A 20,394-nucleotide genomic window follows, 5' to 3' on the forward strand; every position below is an offset into this window, starting at 1 on the left:
TTTAAATGCTAGCAGAAAATGAATAAATTCAGTTACTCGTACTGAATCTTTACTCTTGCTGATAGCCTTTGCTGTAGGCTTTGGAGTTATACATTGAAGTCTGCATAGAATTGCTTGCAGCCTGTGGGATTTTAAAAGGGTAGCAGTTATTTCAACCTTTGTGCCTGGACAAGTTACACTAGAAATTTCTTCCATAGATAGAAATTCCCATAGGTAATTTGTGTTATAAAATGTAGACCCTATCTACATACTTACCTCAAGATATAATTTGTTCAAACTTGAGAAATGTAGCAAAATATTTGGTTACCTATTCATGCTAGCACTAACACTGACAGCACCTAAAGTTTGAACAACATTTAAAATGTATTTGCTAAGGTAGCCTTTCGATCTTTGTGTTAGCGAACATTAAGAAAGTTCTTTCCTTTATGTTATTTTGTTCAGAAATAACAGAACTAAATATTTTAACATTATTTCTTTATGAAAAATGCATCTCTTTTTATATTTAAAACATTTTTCCTGTACTGATTTGGTGAAAAATCAGTAAACCAACATTTCATATTCACAAACCAAGCTTACAAATTTTGAGGTTGAAATTCCTTATTTTTGCTTAGGATTTAAGGAGTGTTAATGGTAAAACTCATCATTTTAGAAGGGAAATATAATTTCATGTGTTACTCTATACTGATATATGTACAATAAAATCTTAAATGTGACAAATTGACCCTGTGCATTCAATTTTTACTTTTGCAAGTAAAGAAAAATAGATATGATTAGAGGGTTTTAAAAAGGGTCATACCATAATAAGAGAGAAACAACTGCCTAACATTGATATGTACTAAAACTAGATGTATAGAGGGATGAAAGATACAACGGATTATGAATACTTCTCAATGATATATTCACACTCCCACAATATATGGTATGAAATTTGCAGAAGTATAAGAGTCAAGCAAAACAGATAAATCTCTGATTTCAGTGTCCTTCCTAAAATATAAACAGAAGAAGCAAAAGAGGAAAGAGTGATATTTAAAAGACCATGTAAATATTCAGGGAAGTTTCAGAATATTAGTAAATATTATATAGAAATCTTTGCAGAAGCTGGCTGTAGTTTGCTCTCTGGCTTAAAAGCTGGACAAAATCTAATGAAACCGATTGTGATGTCAGATTTATTTATTCCTCTGCATACTTGCTTAGGAATGAAATAGTCTCTCTCCCTTTTATTTAAGCTTCCAAAGTGTTTGTCTTTTTTTCTGGAGGTATTTTATGCTGTCAGGTTGTCAGACACATGGTAGTCAGAAAGTGAACCAGTGAACCGGATCTCTACTTTTGTAGCTTCCAAGTCGCAATCTGTTCATAACAAGGAAATACAACTTTAGAAAATGTTATAGCCAGTATCAAGTTCTGTTCATACTAAATATCATGTTCCAACATGGGCAATTACATGGACACTGACTAGTCATGTGCCTGAAAAGAATATTGCTTATTCCACTGTATTCTTTTATACACATTTTCTTTTAAATGCATGGTGTGGTTGGCTAAGGAGACAACACATCCTATGGCGTATCATTTTTATTTTAATGCAGACATTAGTGTTTAGCTAAACATAGCTATAATAGCAAATTTTGGCTCAGCAAGATAATTTACACAACACTGTCACTGCTAGATGTAGCAGACTGGTTTTTCGAATGTATGAGAATTCTGAGTGCCTGTGTTCCCCAACTCTGTACACAATTTGAAGGAGCTATAATTAAGCAATATTAAGGCACTAATTAGGGTAAGGAAATTCTTTCACTCTGATAATAACATTCAAACTGTTCTTAGAGACTCTCTCAAAGTACATCAATGAGAAAATAGTGAATCTTATTTTAGTAATGCAACCTTTGTTTGCTTTCCTAAGAGAAAACACTAGTAAATGTCACATATAGTAATAGCAGCAAAACACTCCAATATAACTATGATAATGCTTTAATTCCACTTTGGTATGTATTTCTGTGCATTTGCTAGAATCATTTTTCTGAAACATGTGTCTGATTTACTGTGAAAGTCAGGAAAAAGACTATGATATTTCCAATGAAAATGTTTGTGGGCAGGCCACGATTTTTTTAGATACTTCAGTTACAGAATGAAGCAAAAAGAAAGGTTAGTTTTTCATTTATGGCAATGTTAGAGTGAAAATTTTTGGAGCATATTCATTTAATATGAAATATTCTTTTTGCTAATTCGTATTTAAAAAGTGTTTAAAATATGTAAAGTTTCAGTCCAGTTCTGAATAGAATTTTTTAAAAATATCTGTTTAATTGTAGGGATTGAAAAGTTTTTTTCTCAGACTTTTTCTAATTGATCTTGCTGTCTTGTAGGTTTTTTTATTTTTATTTTGTATTGTTGGGGTTTTTGTGAGTCAGTGTAAAGAGTCATAACCCCCAAAAATTACATCAAGGGACAATTCACTAAATTACAAATCCACATCCATCAGTTGCTGGAGGACAGCAGACAGTTAAATTGCTTCATTTTACTGTCTCTGCTTCTACATTCTCAATTTTCCTTTTGGAATGGCTGAGAAAATTGATATAATCCTTGGTTTTGTCTCTGAATTGCTTCCTAAACTGACACCACAATATCACAGAGAAGCCTCAGGTTTTGTGATGCTCTCTGCAAACTAACTCATGCATCACTCTTACCATACAGCTATTAGAAAACTCAACTCCCCCACCATAAACGTATATAATGCCCTTAAGTTTCTGTAACAGAAGATGATGATCTGCAGTATTTGCTCAGAGAGATCAAACTCCAAAATGTGTGAGGAAAACAGCTGAATAATCGGGAAGACTTCAATAGGAGCAACATATGCTCCTGGTGCTTCCTGCTGAGCTGCTGAAATGGCTTAGTTACAGATGCCGGCTTTCTGTGGAAACAACTCTGCTGCAAAGGTGGGGAGTTCTACCTAACTCTGACAAACAGAGGATCATCATGCCTGAGCTAAAGAGTGGGAGACCACTTACAAATTACTATATTTTAGTTGTGATCGGGATTGGCCCACAGACACAATCAACTGAACACAATATTTGTCTTTGATTTCCTTTGCTTCCAAGTGCAGCTTAAGTAAAACTGTTTTGAGAGCCAAGTAATGGAGATAAATAATTTAGCAGTAAGTAAAAAAAAATGTGAATTGCCACTATGAAATAAAAATATATTACTAGTTATCCAAAATCTAGACTTGTAAAAACAGAAGGTATATTGGAAAAATACCCCAACTGTTGCAGAGATGGTCCAACTGTCTTTGAGCAGTAGTTCTGCACAAGCATATACAAAAAAGGCAGATAAAGAGAGGCAAATGGAATAAAAGCTGTTCATGAGAAAATATTCTAAGATCATTGCAATTGTTTCTCCCCTCTTCCACATTACTTGTCCTCCCATCATTATCCCAGGAATATTTCTCCCCTTATTCAAAGCACAGTCCATAAAAAAAATTTTAATAGCTATACAGGATGGAAATTAAAAAAATATAGAAATAATCAGGAGAGATAATGTAGATTGCATTTATATAAATTTTTTTTCAATAATACTAAATGGAAACAGGTTTGTGAGACAGAAGGAATTGGATTGCTCTGAAATATTAGGAGAACTAGTGATTTTCAGAAATTGGGCAGTTAAATAAAAGGTATTGTTTTCCCTCTCTGTCACAAGTTACAAGACAGGTATATCCATTTGCTTTATTTAGAATGTTTTATGTTCCTTAGAAAAAAATTACTAGGATCTTTACTCTGATATTTTCTACTGTCATAGACTTATATGCGTGCAGAAATGATTTCAACATGTGCTTTAAGATTGTCATTAAGAATAAGTTTTCTAAAACTTGGATGAATTATGCAACATTTATCACACATCAGATTATTGTCCTTCTAGTAAGATCAGCAACTTAAGTTTTGATTGTTTTAAGATCCTTGTTCCTTTTTCGTAGGTGATACCATCACCCATACCTCAGCTATCTTACATTAATCTTTATTTACTTACTACTTGATCTTAAAATTTTAATGAAGATAAATTTAAATTTATGATTGTAAGGGCCTAATTTATCTTGATTACATTCCCTGAAAATCTCTCGATTCCCAATTCATGCCCATGGAATTGACAATACTACCTGCTTCACCTTCTTGCCCCTCAGACTTGTAGTCCCAGCCACATCTCTATCCACTTAATCCATGTTTCACCTTCCTACTGTTATGCTCCTTATCTTTCCCTGCATAGCTGAGTTACACAGTCCTGAGCAGGATACACATTTATTCCTGCAGCATAAGAAATACAGGATGAAAAGGGGAAATGGTGTGCAGGCATGGAGGCAATACCTCCAGCTTGCCACTCTTGCTCAGGAGCTGCAAGAGTATCTGTAGCAGCTCTTTCACATTTACAGGCTTTATGGAATCATTCCTTTGGCTTGCTTTTGTGTTTCTAAAAGAGGTTTCCAATGGATTGATCCAGGAACAGCTGACATTTCCTGGGCTACTGTCACTGCTCTCCTAGATCTTCTCAAGCCCACGATGATAGCATTAGTACTTATGTCTACACACTTTCTTCAGTTGGAGAAAGTCTTGACATCCTGCTGATGTCAGGTTTGCACTTTTCAACAGCTGGATTGGGAAACCAGCTGGAAAACATCATGGCACATTTTCCAGGATTTCTGTTGCTTTGGAGATCAGGAAGAGATGGTCAGGATCTGCTGAGCCCAGTTCTCATCTCTGCTCTTGACACTGTCAGACCATGGGTCTGCCAACTGCAGGTTTGAGACCTGGGAGTACCTTCTCACTCTTTCTAATAATGACACAGCTTAAGTAGTTTTCCAGAGGAAAAACTGTAGGATAAGCAACTGAAGTGATCATTAAGGAAGCATTAAAACATTTATTTGATGAGGTACAAATTTTTATGTTACTTCAAGTCACCAGTATTTGTAGAAACATGCCTTGTAGAGCTGAGAGTCAAGCTATAAATAAACAATTATTACTTGTAATACAAGTCTGAAGAAAAATTATTATCATGTCTTCCAATCAAGTAATATTATGTCTGTAGGAGCTGACCATATTTATGGTTTAGACAATATGCATCATTTTTTTTCTATACATAAACATCTATTTAGAGCGGTGCGGTGTAATTTAAGTTGATGAGTTCTTGTCATCCTTACAAATTGTTAGTTTAGATGTTTGAGAATTCCAGAAAGAGAAAATGAAAAGAAAAAAAAAGCTTTTTTTTTTGCTGTGATTTTTAGCTATGCAGAGACTCCTCTTGTCTATTGCATTCTGGGTTTGACTGATTTAATACTGTAATTCTGTGATGGCCCTTACCCCTTTGTATGTATAGAAACACATTCAGTCCCAATAAACGAGTTTTTTCCTCTGTAATTTATGTGATAAATTAATTTATAATAGCATATCTGTAAAGAGTGAAGGTGAAATCTTATGCCATGGAAGAAATGTATGCAAAAATGCTTTATATGTATTTAAACTACAGTATAACATAGGGAAGAATAATTTTTTTCCCTTTAAAAGTCTGTATCACTTAGTACAGTATACTTTCTTAAGTGTTTGTGACATTTAGTGTTTTATGACTTAGAATTTATTGCAGAAAATATTTCCGCTCTGTTTTTCACCAGCTCCCCACCTCTCAGCATACACATATATCCATTTCTGTGATGGGAATTATATTTATTTTGGTAATAAAAGTGGATCTCCTTTTAACTCCTCCTGTCCTGACCATCCTGTTTATATAACGTGGAAGCTCTGGGAGTGCATCCATCTTACTGACTGCTCTATGGCTGCAGCAGTTCTGTAAACTCTGTCCTTCTCTTGTCCCTGAGTCCTTAACAAGGCAGGAACAATTAAAGTGGAGAGCATGAGCTCTACCCATCAGTTTCCAAATGAAATAAGTCAGTAAATTTGTAAACTAATTAAGCTTCATGTTTTCTATCCTTCATGTCCTCTTTTATGTCCGGGCAATGCACTGCAACTAATTGTGTAATTTTCAGCATGTTCAAGGAAGGATTTTTTCTGTTTATTTATTTGCAGTACAGTTGTATTATTCATTAATTATTTGGCATTCATTAGAGAGCATATCTTAAAAGGTGTCTGTAAAGCAAATTGTACAAATCACAAAAATGATCTCTGCCTTATTTTTCAATTGTTTTTTAGCTTTTCAAGAATAGTGATTTTATGTTTTTTTAACTAATCCCTGAGGAGAAATAAGAGCACACCATGATTTTTCAAGGCTATATCTATCGCTTCCAGTGCTCAGAGGTGTTTAAATCACAAACCACTACTGCTTGTCAGATTACAGATTTGTTCATATGTTATTACTGTAGTGCAAGATGGAGGTACTGAAGTGCAGCAGACAAATAGGAGAAACGTTTCTGAGTATGCTCCCTGGCTTTTTTCCCTTGTCATATGGGCTTGCATAATTTGTCTAAAAAAAGGTCTTGTGTCCAGTATATTTTCAGGCACAAACAGTGTACTTTTATAAATTTGGACTCAGAAAAATTGATACCTTGAACTGATAAAATGATGTGTTTAGATATAAAAAAGAAACAATAAAAAAGAATATTGAGAGTTATTTTTTAAAATATGCATAAACTTTTGTCTCATTTCTATATAATCTTAAATAATATGATTGGATTATTTGCAAATTGAATGAGTTTATAACCTGGTAGATAACCTTGGTGTCTGTTCTATTCAGTGAGGCAAGAGAATTTTCAAAGTATATTTCAGCAGGGCAAATTTCACATCAAGATTTGCCAATCACTTTTTCCCTGGAAAATGAAGACTTGAGCCTTTGAAATCAGCATCCGAACTTCTATATAGCACATGGGATTCATGTTGATTCTTTACTTAAAATATAATTTTTCTGATCTTTCTATTTAACAATTCCACTACGGAGTATCACCTATTAACATAAAACTTCCCTTGTACTTGGACATAGATGATGAATTTGGGCAATGCTGCAGAATAAAAATTATATGATGTATTGATTTGCTCTGCGCTCCCTCTAAAGGAGAAATGTCCCTGTAGGAAACAGCAAAGAGTACATGGCTGTCAACATGAAGCATAATTCACTAGTAAATACAGGAAAACATTGTAGAATAAGCAGTTTTCACTATGGAGACAGATGGTCACATCACTTGGCAAGCATTCAGCTATTTTCCCTGAGATGTTTAAATAATGCTTATCAAACAATAGACAGGGACAAAAATCAAGGTAGCCCTAAATTTATCTAAAACAGAATGGCAGGCTGCTCTAGAACTGTCCCATGAATAAGAATAAACAACTTTTGCAATAAGGAGGAGAGAGAATTTTTCTATTGGGTTGTAGAAATACATATCTACATATCTTTTTCTTGTAATGAAATATTCTGTCCTCTTTCCTAGCCCAGAAATCAACATACTGTTTACATACCTGGCAGAGTGTACAATGATGAGAGGCAAAACCAGATGGCCATATTTCTCCTTGTCTTGTTTATTTAGATGATGGATAGACAAATCCTGACTTTACCTGTCAATCCAGCTGTAATTATTTACATTCCAGTGTGAAGTTTTGCATGCAAGTGCTCATGCAGGTGCACACTTGTGCACACACCAATAGAAGTAAACTCTTTCTCTTTCTTCCACAGGCTTAGAAAGAATTGCGAGAGATTCAGCCTATGAACAAGAAGGAAAAGTTCAGTTTGTCATTGATGCAGTATATTCCATGGCCTATGCCCTGCACAACATGCATAAAGATCTCTGTCCTGGATATATTGGTCTGTGCCCAAGAATGAGCACAACTGATGGAAAAGAACTACTTAGCTACATCCGGGCAGTAAATTTTAATGGTAAGTTACATGTACTCTTTTTGAGCCCTTCTCTCCTTTAAATAAGTGTCACTTAAATAAGTGACAAGTTGGGTTTTATTCTTTATATAGGATACTTTAAGGCACAGTGGAAAACAGGATTAGAAGCAGTTCTCATTTTATCAGAACTGTGAGTTTTTCCACCTGCTCTGAAACCTCTAGTGTATTTTTCATCTTAACGTTTTTCATCCTAACATTAAGCTGCTCCCAAAAGAGGAAGATGTTAAAAATATGAATCTGTCGATCAAAATATTCCAGTGAAAAGCTGCTATTATGGAAACAAATTGAGGACTCATACAATCTTACTGATAGTGAGAAAATCATATGATAGTGGTTGCAAGAGGAAAAATTTAAGAAAATAACCTTTTGAAAATCTCCTTCTAAAATTAATTAATAATTTCCTACATAAATAGTGAAATTACTTTTGATTTATATATTTAAATTTCAATTAAAACTCTCACTAACAGTTCCAACTTCTTTTCCATTTAATTGTTTTTGACTCAGTAATTTAATGAGCTTTAACACAACTAAAATACATATTTTTAAACAACACTAATAGTCTATGGAGCTGGGATCTGCCTGCTGGGAAAATGTTGTTACAGGTGCTTATGCTGTTAGCAGTAGAAGCCAATAACAAACAGGATTAATTGATGAATGTAAATTTGAAATGTGTAGCACATACTTGATGTTGAAATAAAGTTGCCAAAACACGAAATTGTTTCATTAGAAGTCATAATTATTATAGACAATATTTTCCATTATTTTACAATGAAATGGAATTATGTACTTTGTTCTGTTTTGGTTGGGATTTTTTTCCTTACTTGGTGGTAATTCATGCTCTACACATGCTTTCTAACTATTCAGAGAGAAGCACCCTTTGTCACAATTTATTCCAATGACCACAGCTACAAGAACTTTTGAAAAATACAAGGTCTTTTTGAATTTAACTACTGAGTGGAAGTTTTTTTGCTTTAGGTAATATACCAGATTACTTGGTTGATATGAATGTTGGTTATAGTTCACAGTTTTTTCTTCCTATGCAATTTTCATGAAAAGGGAATCCCTGCCTCCAGGAATATAAAGTTAAATGATTCTTTAGTGATTTTAAAGAACACCTGGAACACAGTACGTTGCTGGAAAAGGAAATATTCTGATGATGACAAAGGTAGGCAGCATATTGTAAGGTTGGCAGTGATAATTACCTACATTTCCAGTAGATGTTTTTCTGGGTCTGTGTTGTTAAAGCACAAAGTGATCTATTTTAATTTGGTGAGCATGAAAGCTTAGCATAATAAGATAAGCTGTACATTTTTATATGAAAGCTTCCACTCCCTAGGTAATTATATTTCATCAATACCTGTCATGGTTTCTGTTGCTGACTCAAAGTATGGCAGTAAACGGAGATGAAAGCATTCTGGACACTAAGGAAAATGTATTTGATTTTGAAAGAGTGATTTACTGAAAGATAGGGGGAAAAAATCAAAGAGGACAAAGAAACATTTATGTTATATTAACTTTCTGCTCCATGGTATATATTTAATATTCCCTGTACTAGGCTAGTCCACATTATGTACCAGTGTACCAATTTTTTGGGTGTGTTATATGCCCAAACATTTTATTTTCTTAGTCATGCATTCAGAGGGATAAGAAGAAAAAGGTCTTAAACACTTTGCCTTTTTCTATTAATCCACAATTCCTGTTCTTCAGGACAGCATTACTGCTGTGTCTGACAGAGGTGAATATTTTACATAGGCTACAAGACTTCTTGTGCTGGGAGTAAACAGTAATCCTGTGTGTCAGTTTTGATGTACATCCTAGCCTCTATCAGTAATAATGTCTTATATTAAAAATTAACTGATAAATGAAAGGAAAACCCTGGCTTTCTTAGCTATTCAAGATACCATTTTTCTACCCTATCAATCAGAGGATCACAGCCCATCTGAATCTGTCAAGGACCTCCACCTACTCTAACCCAGTGCCTAGTCCAGGATCAGCATAATCAGGTTATTCAGGACCATGCCCAGCCAATGATTTTAAATAACTACAGGGGTGGAAACTCCTCCAAATTTCCCTGAGTAGTCAATTACAATATATAATCATATTCACAATTAAAAAAAATATATATGTACACGTACATATGCACCAAGAAGTAACTGGCATTTTTGAGACTGGCAGTTTTTTCCTTTTCTTCAATATTAATTTCTCCAGATGATCCTACCCTTACGCATATTAAACCAACTTCTCACCTCAATTCAATATATTCCTCTTCACTCATGTAGTAGGGAGCAGGTTCAAGAGCAGCTGACACATTCAACTTAATGGTTATCACCTCAAAGTGTGATCTGTATTCTGAAGGAAAACTGCTTGTCTTATGGAGGGTATTTGCAGGGGTGAGAAAACTGAGATTTTTCTGTTTATGAGCGTAACTGATTTGCTTTAGATTACAAGAAATCTCTTTGAAGGTAATTTATTTTTCTTTACTTAGTTTATTTTAATTTACAAATTTTGAAGATTTGCTTCCCTTAAGGATTCATCTGTGTAATATTCCATGACACCTTCATGACTGAAGGGTGACCATAACCAACAGTGCACATTGAACTAATGTGATTGATAAGACATTTGTTTCTGCTTAGATATTCTTTCACTTGTATGCTAAATGCAGAAAAACTCCTAGTTCATAATGGTTTTAAATGGGACAGAACTTGATTGGTAATAGAAATGAAGAAATTTATTTGTACACAAGATGTGAGTTGCTGCTAACTGTAGATTCCTGTTTTACTGTTGCCTGTGTTTTTCACAGGGCAGCTAGGAAAGAACAGTCTCTAGACTCAATTCATTTTGATTTATAATGGTAATTTTAAAATTTTAATTTAATTTAACAGGAAAAGAAACTTCTAGCATGCAACTAGTACAGCTTATAACTGTGTACACCTGAAGTATTTTCAAATGAAAATAGAAAAGCAGTGTTCTAAGATATGGCATACTTAGTACCTTTGATTCTTGATGGTTACTTTTAGTAGATCATGACTCATCTTTTTTTTGGTCAATGAATATGTTCTTTGATCAACTTTTGAAAGTTTCATGGTTCTGTTTATCTTTTTCCTAGGCGAAAAGTGAATATAATCATTGAAGATGTTCTTATTTTAATAATTTGCCACATTTGAAAGATTTTTCCTATTGCTCTTTGTATCCAAATGTGATATTTATGCAAAACTGGTGTTTCCTACTTAAAGTTTTGTAAAGCGAAGAGCTTTTATATTAATTAGATTTATAAATGGCGGTATGCACAATAGTGTAATTGTGGTATGATTCAATATGTTCTCCCATCACATTATTCTAGTGTTCTCATTCCATTTAACCTCATTATTCTGTCTACAAAAAAAGCAGGTGTTTTATAAGGGTTTTTACCCTGGCATGTGCTGAGTGCTTCATGAGAAGTGTTCTGTTGAATCAACATAAGTGCTCATCAGTTAGCAGGAACAGGACTTGAACATACATTTGCAGTAGATGGAAGTGTTTCAAAGGTGCTTTTGTTTTCATTTTAAGAAAAAGATTTATCTTTGTACTTCCTTCCAGGCAAAGAATTACAGCATAGATGCAGTGCTATTTCTTGGATGGGAATAAAACACTCTTCCCTCCACCTCTCTTGTTTGTGTTTGTCTCTCCTCCCTAGCACTCTCTTTATAACCAGTGTAGGGTAGCTGTTTTTTTGCCCACCTTTAGTTATATATTTGTATTTATAGTTACAGAATTTAGAACTTTTAGGGATATATGTAACTCTGTAACAAAATGTATTTACAGATATAACAATATGAGTTTTAAACTTATAAAGGCAAGGGTAGCACTTGACCTCTACTCACATACTTGAAAAGAGACATCTTATTTGCTTTGGTGGGCTACTTTTCCTGAGGAGTAATAGGGATACTTTTTAATTTGACTTTTTTATGCAAGCAGGGATAATGGAGAATGGAGCAGAGAATAGGTGGAAGCACTGACTCCCCTCTGCCATCAGTGCTTAGGTAAATGTTATCTGCCTCTTCAGGAGGTCACTGCAACATCATTTCCCTCTCATGGTGAAGAAAAGACTTGAAATATATTCTAAGTGTGCAGCATTTTCTTTGGTCTTCTCTGGACAAAGTACAGCAACTATGTTCCTTTCTCAGATTTTGTCACAAATCTACAATAACACTGGAACAGGCTGCCTAAAAAAAGTTATGGAATCTGCATCCTTGGAGACAGTCAAAACCTGGCAGGACACAGGCAGCCTCCTCTAGCTGAGCCTACTCTAAAAAGAGGGGTTGAACTAGATGATTTCCATAGTTCCCGGCCCACCTCAGTCTTGCTGGGATTCTATAATATTATCTGGACTTGAAAGAAAGAAAAATATTATCACCTAACCCCGCTTTACAATGCTTTAGTTTATTCTTCCAGAACTAATTTCATAGTCTGAGTGGACGAGAAAGCCTTGCTGTTATTTGTTTTATAGATATGTTAATTTAATGCCTTTAAGGAAAGATTAATTTTGGCTGAACACACAGAGACACACTGCAGCATTAACCCCGTTTAAAAAGGTAATAACAAAAAAAATTCATCCTGAAAGGGAAGAGTAATACCAGAGAATGAGAATAAAAGAACAGAAGCTAGCAGGCTAATTCAAAATAAGGTGTTGACTAAAATAAAAATTAATGATCATTCTACATTGGAATATTTTTTTTCCTGAGAAATAGCATTTATACAGAACATTTAAAGAAACCCCAGAAGAATGAGATTTTTCATAAAGAATTTTGAACCTGCTAGAGAATCATTATTGTGGAATCAGCCGTTTACAAAATTAATCTTCTGCTATCTTGTGAAGTTGCTAAGGCATCAATCTATGCAGAACTCTCTTGACTTAATATTCAGCTCTTAATATTCAGACTGTTTTAAATGTTTTCTTCAAGAAAGCTTTATTCTTTCACTGAGTACAAAATTTGCATTCTCAAATCATTATTTTTCATTAAAACAGAAGCTTTAAAATGGTGAACTTTCAGGCTGATAAGTTTTGACGTTTTTTGAGGTATTAAGCACAATAGAACTAAATGTTCCCCTTCAAATGTACTGGTGCTATGCTCCTCACTCAGGTTTTTTAAATTCCTCTTTTCAAGTCTGCAACTACCCATAGAGAAAAAAAAAACAACTTTTAAAAATAGTTTCAATTGGGCACGTCTTGCATTTTTTTGCAAGTTATGAGTTCTTATAGGCAGCTCATAATTTAGAACTTTTAACTGTCAGAAACACTTTGGATCATAGGATGCCACTGGTACCGTATTCTGATAGGGTCAAAAAACTATCTAAGCATAATGTGAGATAATAGCAGATGAGTAGATCAGATATGGATAAATAAGATTAACGAGTTGGGAAGGGCAGAACTCTGCTGATCTTGCTAAGACTCACTGTGGTAGTGAGTTTTACTCATCTGTTTTACTAATCTGTACTGTGCTAAAAAAAACAGATAAAGCTTTCAGTTGCAGAAGTGGGAGTGACAGGGGAAATGTCTGCTGGAATTTTATTAAGATCTGTGATGTTTTTTCTGTCATACCTATATCACATGTCATAATTCTATGTAGTTTTTCTAGAAATATTGGTGGTAAGAGAAATGTTTGAAAGCATGGCTAAAGCTTAAACAAACATAGAACTGAATTAATAAAATTAAATTCAAAATTATTTTCATGTACTTTTGTCATAGTTTCACAGGTGTCTGACTTGGTTTGCAAATGCATTGGGAGCTAGGGAACACCGCTTGTAACAAAGAAACCTGATGTCCAATTTCCCAAGCCTTTATGTTAAATAAATTAAAGAGTTGTTAACCAGTGTTAACTTATTATTGGGAAGTAACAAGGAATGATTTCAAATAAATTCTGCTTTGGCATGCTAATTATTTTAATGGAATTAATCCAGGTGGCTGTACAAGAAACTAAAATTGCAGAGTGATCTAAATCACTCTTAATGGATTTAAGTAATGTACGGCCATAATGTAAGCAGGCTCAGCAATCAGTGCTTGGAGCTGCTGTGATTCTGAGGTACACCACAAAACCGTGTGATTAAAATCAGTGATTAAGAAAATTATTGGTGTGAAATAAGAATGTGGAACCTAAAAGCAAGTGCAATTTATAGCTGTGCTTTTGCTTATGTACAGATCTTAAGTACTGATTAATTGAGCAATATATATGCTCCACATACAAAATTCATGATGCAGAACTTGACTGAGGTCAATTCTGTTTTGAGAAACAAGGTCTAATTCATAAGGTATTTTAATAATTAATATATTAGGGATGGTGATAAAGGATTTACTCTCATTACTCAATGAAAATTGATTTGCATCTCCTGATAAGTACGGATATCCTTTCTACTATGATCAAGTGAAAAACTCAAGCTGTAGCAGAGAGGCAGAACAAATTAACCCTTGCCATTCCAAGCAAAAAAAGTATCTGACTGCAAAGAAATTGTGGGGATTTTTACCTTTTAGTCTGTGTAAGAAACAACACAGTGTCCGTTCTGTAGCATTTTTAAGCCTTTCAGATATCCTTACGTTATTAACAGGAGGAAGGACTGACATATATTTTGAGGAAAACAGTGTCTTGGAAAGCTTCCTAACTTGAATGTTTAGATTTAAAATCTCCTCTTAAATTTACCAAATCAGATGAGAATGTTTGTACAAATTTCTAATTTTCCCCACTTAGTGATTTATGACCTATTTGGTAATAAAACTATTCTGCATGCCATCAGGACAGATGTGAGGGGAAATGGATTGGCTTTAATACCTCTGTAACTGAATAATATGAGCCTTTTTATTTTCTTACAACATTTACTTAAACAAGAAATAAGACACATTAGAGAGAATATAGAAGAAAAAAGGGAAAAGATTTTGTTAATGGCATTTGATAGTATAAATAAGCTGCATTTATAAATAATTTATGTAAAAAGTGATCTATCTATATCTAGTAATGGCCTATAAGTGACAATCTCAAAAAATAGAGTAATTCTTTTGGAGGGTCACTGTCAGTGAAAGTATCTTGATAAATCTTACATTCTAATATAAAGAGAAAAATAAAAATTTCTTTATATTAAAAGGAATGGCAGTGAAATCATGTAGGCTAAATACTATATCATAGGAATTACAGTGAAGAGAGAATTGATAGTTTGTAGGCATTACTGGCATCATCAGATGGCACTGTTTAGTTTTCCTGCTCTAGGGAGATGTACTCAGCAGTAATCGACCAAGTTTGGGTGTATAATCAAAGGAATACTGGATTCAAGAGCAAGTTAGATGTGTTAGACCCTGTTACCAGATGTGACCTTAAGCAAAACCAGGGAGAATCTGAGAAAACTAAGCAAGGTATTCAAGAGGAAAGAGATAGGATTCAGTTCATCCTTCACAGGCCAATTAGTTTCCCCATTTCAGTAGCTGAGGAATTCCAATGTAATTCCAATGTAAGTGTCTTGTTCTTCATATAACTGGGGAAGGCTGGTACCACTCAAGGCTACCAGAGAGAATCTGTTCATTTGCATTTAGGCACCATAGACACTCACCTGCTTCTGTGTTTTCTGCAGTCAGCTGCAAGTCAGAGGTTTTCTCAATGGCTGGTTAAAGCCTATCTAAAGTATGAAATATCAAGTATGTGGAAGACAGTGTATCTTAGAAGCTTCTCTAATCCAGCAAAGGAAATATATCTTATTATTTCTGAGGATTAAGGTATCAAATAATTTTGGCCACACAGCATTTTATGTTTTTTGTTGAAAAGATTAGACCCAAAATGTTATGTCTGTTCCTGCAGTACTCTTTTGTATTTGTAATTCTAGGTATATGCTAACTACATATCTCCTTGTAATATTTTCCCACATGTTTTAACTTAAAGTGAATAAGGATTCAGAGTTGCTCAAGACATTTGTAACTAGAATTTACCAATATAACAAACAATAAAGAAGTAGAAAATTGATCTATTCAGGTTGAATTAATCAAGGAAAAATGTTCTGAGAGGATGATTGCAATAATTTTATCTTTAATCTGTGATCTTGTCCTACAAGCACAATCACATTCAATATCACAGAAGACAGAAATTGATTCTAGTTACTACTGTTCAGAAGTTTCCAATGCTTGGAAGAATTAAAACCCAATGAGCCAACCTGAATGCTGTGAGATTGTGAGTATTTACCTGAATTGAAATGACTCACCCTTTTTATTTTACATTCAGAAAGGGAGCAGAATCATCAGTTTGAACAAATATTTCTTGAAAAATAGATATTAAATTTTATCTGTTCATTGTTTAGTTGAAAAAATTTAAAAGTCTATATTCTAACCAGAAGATCTAGGAAATATTATGTTTATTGACATTATGTTTATAAAGTTTCAACCATACTATATTCGATAGAAAATGTATTTTTTATTTTATTGGGTCTGGAATACCAGTGTTCATCAACCATACTGGACACCAGCTATTGAAAAGCCATCACTTAACAAGCTCTAAAGGATTATTAAAAAGATAAGAAAACCCAAAATCCAGGTCAACTGACAAGCAAACTGATAGAAAAAAAATTGCATTTAAAATTACTTATTTTTATTGTGGGTATCATATAGTCACTTAGATGTAGCTTTGAGTTTGGGTGTTGCACTTGCTGTATGTTAGAAGATAGTTCCTAAGAGCTTGGAAAGCATCCTAATAACAGAGTGGTTACCTGAGCTGTCTGAGGAATAAAAATATCTTGAGATTATAGATGTGCTCTCTGCCACATATGTTTATTTGCAGGAGTAGAAGAGCAACACCGTGTATTTGTTCTGGTTTAAGGCAAATTTAGGGAGGGAACTTTCAAAGGGGTTCCTCTAGAAAGCAGATTCAAGCGGCCCTTCCCCCAGCCAGTTTGGGAGGTAAATCTCCTTTGAGAGAAGTAGCAAAAACTGTTTATTTAACAAGCAAAGTATTCACAAACATGAGAAAATGAATAAGCTGAAGCTCTTATCTCTATGTTTTTGAATACAGCTGCAAAAATATTCCAGTGCTTTTCCTTCTCCACCCTTTTGCTCTCCAATCTAATCTTAAAAGCATGAAACTCAATATCTAGCATAAGCAAAACAGACAACTGGGGATAAAAACATCATAAAATCACCCTAAGACATAGTAAGAGATAGTCCTTGACATTCACTAAATTAATATTTCCCGGGAGCTGTATGTTTTTCAGTGGAAAGACAAGGGAGTTTGTGCTTACTTGTGGCAGGCAGAGGATAGAGTTTGTACAGACTTGGTGGAAAGGAGGTAGCTATATATCACCCATGCACTGTACTCTGCTACCTGCTCAGAATTTCTTTTTTCTCCAGGTTTGCCATACATATACTCATCAAACTCTTTAAGATGAGAAAAAAATGCAAAATGCTGTATCTTATGGAGACCTAAGTAATAGATTTCTTTCTTTTGACTGTAAGGGCAAGGAAGCAGATACCATCACAGAAGATACATTATTGCTCACCCTGAACTCTAGCTGGATCAATATTTGGTTTTCCTGTATAATTCTTCAGCTACCCAAGGACTACTCTGGACTTGCTCCAATATAGCTTGATCCTGATTTGAGACACAAAAATGTATTGGCAATGCTCCTGTGTCACACATAATCACATTTTATAAATATATCCCTAGGTAGCATCAAGTCACAAGTCATAATATGGCCAGTTATGGTAGCTGTGTCCCACTTTTTGGGGATGATTATTATGCATTTTAAGGGAAGTCAAAAATGATATATGGAACCTCAAGTCATCATCTGCATGCAGGATATGCAGCTACAGGGCAGTTAGACTCCTCAAAACATGCCAAACTGTGCAAACTTGAAAGGCTAATTTAGTGCAGTCTCTGGTGTGGTTCTTCCAAGTCTTACCCAGAGATCTGAAGAGAAAGCCTCAGGATATTAGAGTACACTGCTTATCATGTTCGAGAAAAACAACTAAGGGTGCTCGAAAATAATCCTTATATTGACATACAGCCACTGTGGGAAGGTTTCTGCCAAGCCAGCTGGCTTTTAAATGCTCCAGCTTTTGATAGTTACAAATTGTTGTATTGATCCTCCTTTATGCATGGACTAATTGCAGCTCAAACACTGTTAATTTTTTCTATTTGTCACTTCCACCATTTTTTACCAGCAAGGGAGATTGTTTATGCACAATGTGCTTAGGCAACGTGTCTTTCTTACCGAGGCATAAAATGCACATGGTTTTGATAAGTGTCTTGTTTTAAGAGAGAGTTCTTCTAAACCTTGTATAGTGAAACAGAAAATTCTGAGGAATGTGTAAAATAAAGAAAGTGATGTTCAAGCAGATGTTCCTAAACCCAAGTTGTTAATTCAAGTTCCTAATGCATTCCTCAATTTGCACAGCAAATATGAAGGGATAAAATGTGATTTAGATATAGTGCTTTAGTGAATTATTGCACATTACATAGACACAACTGGCTGTTGTGTTAGGGCAGGGCTCCCTTATACCAGGGTACTGCTGTGACAGCAGAGCTGAGCTGCCTCCCTCAGCATCCAGGATTCCTGTGAGTTTGTAGCTGCATTTCTCTTGATTTCTGTCCAGAGGGGACAACTCAGATCAGAGAAATAGGCAAAAAAGAAGTGTGCCTCTCCGTTTTGGATCCAAGCTGCAATATGGGTGAAGAAGAATCTGTGTGCCTCACTGGTTGGGCTAAGGAGCCTCTGAAAAAGGGAATGTAAATGCTGGTACTTCTGTAACAGAGATGCAAATCGGTGCCACATGGACAGTTCTTAGATAATTAAATTTAGATCTTTGTCACTAAAAATGTCATCTGGAGCCCGGCCCTTCGTATTGTTCCTTGTCTTGTAAAAATGTAATCCTGTTTTGCATAGATGATTTTCAGATTGTAAAGTCCTTGGAGTCTGTGATAACACAGACCTTGTAAATGTCGATATATAGTGGCTAAATGTGAGGTTATCAAAAAAGGGAATTATTCTCATGGGGTTCAGTGTCTTCCAAGATTATACATAGATCTTTTATTAAGGATCATATATGAAAAATTAATATAGATCTGTCTACCTTATTTTCTTGATTTTGTATGTCCATCTGCCACTTTGAAAGTTGTAAAGATGGCTATAAATTCTCTTAGATTTTCTTCCTTGCTACTGATACAATTGCTTCTTTGTCCTCCTTCAGAGATCCCTCTGTCAGAATCAATAACAACCAGATCAATGAAAAAAAAATTCTGAAAATGTAAATCTTTTATCTTCATGGTCCTGACTTGTTAATGGTTTCTAATGGAGTATTAAATAGGTATAAGCACACATCTTGGTATGAATTGTTGGATAGATATGTAACAAAAGGATTTCTGAGTAGGGAAATGTTGAAGGATGATGAAATCTGACAATAATAGAAGACTGTGGAAAAAGCACTGAGGGTGAGAACAAATGAACATGATTCCTATAGAACAGGGTCAAAAGCTTGTTCCTGAACCATATGATTTGTTGCTAGGAAATGGAAAGTAATAAGGTTAGGCACAGAAAAACAGAAGGGCTTATAACTTCAGCAGATTGAAACACTAGAAATATTGAACAGAATAGATTAGAGACAAGGACTACTGATATGGTATTGGTTTTTTTTGGTTTTTCTCCATGAGAAATAACAGAAACAGTACAGACACATGATGATGTAGGTGATCAAAGTTGCATTTCTTAGCACTGTGAAAGGTCATAGCAAAACACTATGATGTATTGGGTTTGCCTTATTTTGTCTGTGTCATGCAACTAGATGATGTGAAAGAGGGGACAAGTATAGAAATGGAATAATACAGAAGCACAGAGACTTTAGCTATTCAAATAGCCAAACAGTAGGAACAGAATTCAATTTGTTTCACATTAGATGTGATGAGTGCAGCTGTCTACACATGAACTAGTTGATTACAGATCTTTTAGAGTGAATGGTGAGAAAAATCATTTAGTGGGGCATGGTTTGCCTCATCATTTAATTTTCTAAAATATGCCAGATGAATTGCCCTGTATAGATGCCTCCAAGGACAACAGAGAAAATCTATAAAACTCTTTAAGTTTTAGTTATCTATGTCTAAAAACAGGTCAGAGGACTGCAATATTACTCTGTTTTTTTGGAAAAAAATTGAGCTGAAGGATAGAAGCTAGGAATAAAGTGATGCGTTTTATTGTAAATCACCTGAAAGATGTCTAAGAAATAAAAAAAAAAAAAAAAAAGGAATGGCAGAAACTTAGAATATGTGCAAAAAGTCATATCATAACACTATTTTGCAGAGAGATATTAATCTAATTATCAATAAAAAATGCAGTAACAATAACCATAAATTATATATTAATAGAATTAGACTATTATTTGTGTCTGCTTTAAAAGCAATCAAAGGAAAAGCAATCCACATAGAATTCTTCCCTGCACGCACAGAGATTATATAGACTAATTAAGACATAACGAAATGTTAAAATCTCCTTACAGACAAAACTGTTAATCTTAAAAAAAGATTGTTTAAATGAATC

At 34.5% G+C, this 20,394-nt stretch overlaps 1 protein-coding gene across 5 annotated transcripts in view; it reads left to right on the top strand.

Annotated features, from left to right (window-relative positions):
• The window catches only part of GRM8 (glutamate metabotropic receptor 8), a 310,552-nt gene that overhangs the window by 183,803 nt on the left and 106,355 nt on the right, over nt 1-20,394 (top strand). For all 5 annotated transcript variants that reach the window (XM_072920891.1, XM_012568966.5, XM_072920901.1 and 2 more), the window contains one exon: nt 7,648-7,848. In XM_072920891.1, coding sequence (XP_072776992.1) covers nt 7,648-7,848 — 201 coding nt within the window. The remainder of the gene's footprint in view (nt 1-7,647; nt 7,849-20,394) is intronic.

This window comes from Taeniopygia guttata, chromosome 1A, assembly GCF_048771995.1.
Source record: "Taeniopygia guttata chromosome 1A, bTaeGut7.mat, whole genome shotgun sequence".
NCBI classification, from domain to species: domain Eukaryota; kingdom Metazoa; phylum Chordata; class Aves; order Passeriformes; family Estrildidae; genus Taeniopygia; species Taeniopygia guttata.